This window comes from Nicotiana tomentosiformis, chromosome 1 (assembly GCF_000390325.3).
Source record: "Nicotiana tomentosiformis chromosome 1, ASM39032v3, whole genome shotgun sequence".
NCBI classification, from domain to species: Eukaryota; Viridiplantae; Streptophyta; class Magnoliopsida; order Solanales; family Solanaceae; genus Nicotiana; species Nicotiana tomentosiformis.
In genome coordinates, this window is record NC_090812.1 from 124,542,779 (window position 1) to 124,550,130 (window position 7,352).

General features: G+C 38.2%; 1 protein-coding gene across 1 annotated transcript; it reads left to right on the forward strand.

Moving 5' to 3' along the window:
• Positions 1 to 436: 436 nt before the first annotated feature.
• LOC138909143 (uncharacterized) lies at positions 437 to 2,096 on the forward strand. Its single transcript, XM_070200325.1, has 2 exons — positions 437 to 567; positions 1,613 to 2,096. Exons 1-2 carry the CDS (start codon positions 437 to 439, stop codon positions 2,094 to 2,096), a joined length of 615 nt encoding a protein of 204 aa, XP_070056426.1.
• The last annotated feature ends 5,256 nt before the right edge of the window (positions 2,097 to 7,352 follow it).

Genomic DNA, 7,352 nt, shown 5'->3' on the forward strand with positions numbered 1-7,352 from the left:
ATATCTTCAGAGGCAAGATGAATGAAGATCCAAACACATATCTAATGGATTTGGAGGAGATTATGAACACCTTACAATAAAATGGTGTGTCACTAGATGCAGTGTACTTAAGGGCATACCCCTTCACACTAAAAGATGACGCAAAGCATTGGCTTCGAGGCTTGCCCACAAGATCGATTAGAACATGGGATAAGGTGATCGGGAAATTTCTTGATAAATATTTCTCATCAGCTAAGACAGGTAAGTTTAGAAGAGAAATCCATAACTTCTGCGAGAAAGAGACCGAGACTGTTTTAAAAGCATGTGAGAGGTTTAAGGAGATAGTTAGAAAGTGTCAACAAAGTGGAATTGAACTCTGAATGCAACTCCAGGACTTTTGGGATGGATTGACACTGGCCTCGCGTAGAACATTGAGCAATATAGTTGGTGGCCCTTGATGAAGAAGACTCTAGAGGAGATAGTTACAATTCTTGATGAGTTATCTGAATATGCTAATCAGTGGCCCTCTAAGAGTGCTGAAAGAAGAAGATCAGTTGATGTTTACCAAGTTGATGCTAATACATCTGTGTAGGTACAACTTGATGCTATGGCTAAAGAAATAAGGAATCTGACCTTGGCTACAATACAAAGTGAGTTTCATGCAGCTTGTGATATATGTGGAAGATAACACCCTACTCATGAGTGTCAAGCCTCAACTAAGGAAGTGAATGCCATGGGAAATTATAATTTTAATGCAATGGGTCAGAAACACCCCGTTTTTTCATGGAGTTCACCTGATGGTACCGCTAATGCATGGCAACAAAACAACCCCAGATTTTAAGGAGAAGGAGCTCCTGGTTTTATGAATCAGCTGAGGCAACAATTTTAGTCTTAACAGCCCAATCAGCCCGGTCTAGAAGATCTCATGAAGGCCTTCATTGTGAAAACTAATGAAAGATTTGAAGTACAAGGGGCAGCAATTCAAAATTTAGAGAAGCAAGTGGGACAAATTGCAACAATATTATCGGAGAGGGTTCATGCACTCTCCCTGCGGATACTGAAAGAAATCCCAAAGAAACAGTGAATGTTGTAACCTTGAGAAGTGGGCAAGTGTTGAAAGAACCTACCTCGATCCAAAAAGATGTGATACTTGAAAAAGAAAGTGAGAAGCAGCTAAAGAGTGATGAGGACAAGAAAAAGAAAGGCCCAATAAAAGCTGAGAAAAAGAAGAAGGGAGAAACTTTGAGAAGGGAGGAACATGATGAGAGCAAGCATATGCCTGCGCTACCTTTCCCTCAAAAGCTATATAGAGAAAAGCTGGACAAGCAGTTTGAGAGATTTCTGGATATGCTGAAACATGTTCATGTAAACTTACCATTTATAGAAGTGCTCTCACAAATACTTGCTTATGCTAAATTCTTGAAAGAGATCCTTACTAAGTAGAGGAAAATAGAAGAGACCTCAGTGGTCAAGCTCATAGAGCATTGCAACGCGATATTGCAAAATAAACTCCCACAAAAGTGTGAAGATCTAGGGAGTTTTACTATACCTTGCTCTTTAGGAACTATTAATTTTTATAAGTCTTTAGTGATTCTGGTGCCTCAATTAATTTAATGCCTCTATCTATTTACAGGAAATTGGAGAAAGAGATTGGAGAGATAAGGTCTACACTATTATCATTGCAGTTGGCAGACCAAACGACTTTAATACCCGAGGGGATAGTGGAAGATGTGTTAGTTCGGGTGGATAAGTTCGTATTTCCTATGGATTTTATAGTGGTGAATATGGAAGAAAATAAGGAGGTCCCCCTCATCCTAGGAAGACTATTCTTAGCAACGGGAAGAGATATACTAGATATACACGAGAGAAAACTCATGCTTAGAGTGGGTGAGGAGACTGTGACTTTCAAGATAGATGTAGAAAAGGAGGTGCAAAAAGGAAAATCAGCTGCAAGTCTTGAGTGGAAAGTGAAGGGCTCGAATGAGAAGGCTGCAGTGAGCGAGAAAGATAAGTGTAGGGTGTACCCAAAAAAGGTTGAGAAGAAGCTGTCTGTATGGATATGTGCATTAGTTCGGGCGCGAGGAATGGAGCCCAACTTTGACTCAGACCCTGACTAGATGTTCAGGAAAGTTTCCTTTACCTTATGCTTTTAATTGTGTCTCATGGGGACATGCCACAATTTAAAGTGTGGGGTGGGGGATATTTGTTTGTATGTATAGTAGTTTTCTTTTTGTTAGTTGTAGTTAGTAGAGATAGAAAAACTTTTGTTGAAAACAAAATGATAAATTTTTTAAAATTTTCGATTTTTCCTGACGATGGATATCATCGACATGTTTCTTGAGGGATTAAAGTCTAAAGGAAAAAGACAAAAAGATTTTCTTTTGTTAGGTAGTGTAATAATTCCCCCTTGGTTTTTCTTTGTGCCGCGGTTCTTTTCCAAGGATTTTGTTTAAACCGGGGTGTAGTTAGCTTTTTTTAGGAGCAGAAAACCTTTCCTATGATTTGAATTGAAAGCAATATCTCTTGAATTTATTATACCTTGAGAATAGTGAGTGCTTTAGTTGTGATGCTTCAGCTCAGTGTTTGACTCTTGTATAAGTACCTTAAAGTGTATGATCTTAACTTTGCTTAGCTGCTTTGACTAGAGTGTCTTGATAGTCCGATCCTGAGTAAGTTATGTGCCATGTGTGTGTGAGGTCTTGTGTTATTCTGTGCATTACATTTGATGTCTACAACTTTCCCCGTGTGTTTGCAAAGCAAAATAGTAGTTTTATTCAGTCTTGGAAGTGATATAGGAATTTCTTTGTTGAGCCAGATATATGCTTTTACCCACATAATTGTTATGTATCTTATTAACCCCTTTGAGCCTGTAATCCTATTTATTTGGCAACCATATTACAAGCCCTACCCATTTGTTTGAATGGACCATCTATTTGAACCTTGTTCCTCTCATGAGCACTTGAATTTGTTATGAACTTTGTAAAAGTTGAAGTGTGGGGTGGTTGGTTTGGCTTTTGAGTGGAACTATTGAACTAAGGAGAAAGGTGCACTGTTTTGAAAAAGTAAGAGCCACTTGAATTGAAAACGAAAGGAAAAAGAAAATAAGTATATGATTGTGAAAAATATATTCCTTGATAGTGGTGACTCTTGATGTATTTGTGCTTAAAGAAGTAGGGAGTTAATGTATATTGATGTGAAGGTGGAGTTATGGTTTGACATAAGTGTGGGGTTTTGAATGGTTAATTGTATGTATTAAAGTGCTTAGTGAGGTGTAGTCACTCTTATATCTAAATGTATACTACCCATCCTGCAGCCTACATTACAACCAATTAAAGTCCTACTTGATCCTTGACTGAATGAGCTCAATTAGTAGAGTAGTACACTACGGGAAAGCCTATGGTATGTCTTTTGTGGCATATGAAGGTTACTTCTGAGAGTGAGTGAATTCTTTTTATTGTGAGTTCCTAATTGTTCTTAAATTTTATTGTGTGTGGAACTAATCTCTATTGTTGTGTGAGGGCACTTGATTCATGAAGGTAACGTAATGTCGTTGACCTCTATGTTAGAGTAAGTGAGCGAGTTGTAAAAAATGCGTGGTGATTTTGAGTCAAATCTTGAGGTGAGGATGTTACGATATTGTACTTAATCTGTTACAAATATTCTTGGTGTGATGAGTTATGAGAGTTGTTAAAAAAAGTTGTGTTTATATGAAGTGTAGTTTGATTACTCGAGGACGAGCAATGGTTTAAGTGTGGGTTGTTGATGGTAGGCTATAATCTCGTGTTTTATTTGCTTATTGTACTCTAATTCACTGCACTTTATTTGTGTTTGAGCTTTAATTGGTAGTGTTTTGCACTTATTGTGTATTTTATGCCTTGTAGGAGTGATTCCGAGCTATGTAGATATTGTGGAGCTAATTCGAGCTATTTGGAGCTTTGAAGTCCGAGTAATGGCCCAAGGTATTAAGCCGGGATCATGTTAGGAGGTCGAGGACCAAGTCTGGACGTCAAAAATCAAGCAAAAATTCATACTCTGAAAAAACTCCACAACCACGGTGCGTGGGGCGACGCGTGGTGAACTGCAGCTGATCAAATCCTGTTGCCTGTCAATTGTTGAGCTCTCTGGATTTCCCCACTAATGCCCCGCATGGCGCGTCGCCTCATGCGGTGCGCCTGTGTAATTTTTATAGATCCAATGTCCTATTTCGGCTAGGAGAAGGTGGTTTCGTATGTGCTCGACCCTACTTGGTATAAATACATGGAAAAACGTTATTTTTCTGGACTTTTGACATACTTTGGACCTAAGGAGGCTAAGGAGGAGTTGGAAGAACACAAGCACAAGGATTTCATCATTCTTTCCTCACTCAAGACCCGAGTTTGGATTGAATTTATGTTTTCCTATACTTTAATTATATTTGTGATGAATTGGTCCATATCTATGGAGTAGTTCTCCTTAGGGTTTGATGGATTTTGGCGTATTGATGGTTGTTTGTGAATTATAACTCTAGTTTTATGTATTGAAGCATTTTTGGATGATTTAATTGTTACATCTATATTCACTAGTTCAGGTAATCGAGATAGGCATAACATGTGATATCTTTGCATTGTATTGTTGCTTGAATTTATAGATTCTTCTAATTAATGTAAAGAGGCTCATTGAATCATTGATTAAACCTAGTTAGGAGAATAATCGAATAAGGTTTTCCTAAAGACCAATCCATTATGCATTCTTGCATATCTTCACGTGCTTAAATTGGTTCATCTTGTGAGGTTAAGACTTAATCGAGAGAGGAGTTTCTGCGGAACGTTTGAACTAATAATTGAGTGAATTCGAGAGACTCATTTGAACATTAGAAGTGAATTATCAAGAGTTAGATCCCGAAAAATTATCTTGCACCTATCCTATCAAAACCCTTTCTTCTCCCATTGATAACCTTCTTTGCTTATTCCTTGTTTTGATTGTCATTAGTCAATAACTTTAGATTGTTAGTTAATTTTAGTTAGACATCTTATAAATCTCAATTGTTGATCATCTTGGATAACAACCAAGCTATAAACTACGAGAATACTTTTTAAATCAAATCCCTGTGGATACGATATTATACTATACTATATTTGATTAGCGAGCATCACTTAAGTGTGTTTTACGCTCGTCATGGTATTACCCATGGGTATGTGCATGATGAGTATATAAAATTATCTGATGGCTTAGGAATGACTCTTGTCACGTTCGAGGATGAACATATGTTTAAATAGGGAGAATGTAACGACCCGACCAGTTATTTTGTGCATTTGTACTCAGTTCGGTGGTTTGAGGTCACGAGTAGCTTCATATGATATATTATGACTTGTGTGTATCATCGGTTTTTTATTTTTGAGTGGTTCGGGATCGATTTGGAAGAATAATTCTCAATTTGGAAGTTTTAAACTGGAAGAGTTGACCAAGTTTGACTTTTGTATATTTGACCTCAGATCTGAGTTTTGATGCTTTCGTTAGGTTCGGCTTGTGATTTTGGACTTGGGCGTATGCCCGGATTTGCATTTGGATATTTCTAGAAGCTTTTGGCTCTAATTGGCGAAAGTTGGAAATTTGAATGTTTGGAAAGTTCATAGGTTTGACCGGAAGTTGACTTCGATATTATTGGGTTCAGATTATTATTCCGGGAGTTGGAATATGTTTTTTATGTCATATGGAACTTGTGTGTAAAATTTGAGGTGATTCAAGTTGTTTACACGCGTTCGGCGTAAGTTTGGAATTTGGAAATTTGAAACTGTTCTTTAAGCTTGATTTGAGGTACAATGCATGATTTTGATGTTGTTATGTGTTATTTGAAGCCTCGAGTAGGTCCGTATTATCTTTTGGGACTTATCGGTATATTCAGACGGGGTCTCGAGGGGCTCGGATGAGTTCGAATGAGTTTCAAATTATTTTTGTCTTGATGGCAGTTCTGGTTCTGGTTTTTTGCACCTGCGCAGGTGCGTTCCTACTTATGCTAGGGGAGACTCACTTCTGTGAAGGGGAGGTGCCCAGGGGAGTTCTGCTTTTGCGGAGATTTTGGCGCTGATGCGGGCGAGCTTCCGCGTGGTTTGGGCACACTTGCATAGCCGCAAATGCGAGAAGTGCTCAATTTCAACTGGTTCGCAAATGTGAGAATGGGACCGCTGAAGAAGTTGTCGCAGATGCTACTGAGTGACCACAAAAGCCGATTCACTAGCAGATTCTATTTAGTTTGAGGGTTTGTTCATTTGATCACATTTGGAGATTTGGAGTTCGGTCTTGGGCGATTTTGGAGAAAAATTTTACCACGTGGATTGGGGTAAGTATTTTTGACTAGGATTTTATTATATTATGTAATTCCATCTTCGTTTTTGGCAATTGATTGGTGAATTTTGGCAATTGATTGGTGAATATTTGAGATTTGAACATCTATTTGGAGTCGGATTTGAGTGAAATTAATATGGTTGGACTCGTATTCGAATGTGTTGTCGGAATTTGTGAGTTTTATCAGGTTCTGAGGTGCAGGCACAAGTTGAATTTTTGGTTGACTTTGAGTATTTGATGAAAGATTTGACCTTTATCGTTTGGGTTTATTTCCTATGGCATTATTTGATGTTTTTGAGTTGCTTTTGGCTAGTTTCGAGCCGTTCGAAGGTCGATTCGCGTAGGATGGAATTTCTAAAATATTATTTTGGCTTGCTCGGCATTGGTTTGGCTTGTTCAAGGTAAGTAACATATCTAAACTTGGATTTGAGGGTAAATATCCTTGAGAACTATGATATTTGAGATGGTTTGGGGGTGACGCACGTGCTTGGTGACTGGCGTGTATGCGTTCACCGAGGTATTCATGAACCAGGTAGTTCTTAGGCTATTATGTGCCTTGTTTTGCTATCATGCTTCTTTAATATCATGTTTTCTCCGTTAATATGACTACATGAGATATTATTCATGCTAGAAATCATGTCTAGCCCACTTGCTTAATTGTTTGAGATATGATAGGGCTATTTTTGCCATGTTGATCTATTTGCCTTATCCATCATCATATTGTATAGTCATGATAGTTACATCCGCATGTTATATCCCTGTCTCTTCACTTTCGATATGTTGTCTCACATGTTGTTAGTGTCCGTGTATGTGGCACGAGTTTGAGTTGTATTTGAGGCACATTGTGATATTCAGTGTTATATAATTGGATTATGTTTTTGTGAGATGCTGACATATGGGGACCTGAGCGGATTGATGACTAATGTGGGCCGTAGAGCCGTGTTGTGAGTTATGTTGGATCGGGTTAAACATCACAATAATTATATTGGTATTGAGGTAACGTGTACGCCAGACCCCATATTAGGCTAAGCAGTACTAATTTTGAGGTTATG

Coding starts and splice junctions, on each gene's coding strand:
- LOC138909143 (XM_070200325.1), top strand. CDS start 437: ATGAAGAAGACTCTAGAGGAGATAGTTACAATTCTTGATGAGTTATCT. Junction 568..1,612: donor GTTGATGCTAATACATCTGT/GTAGGTACAACT, acceptor ATCTATTTACAG/GAAATTGGAGAAAGAGATTG.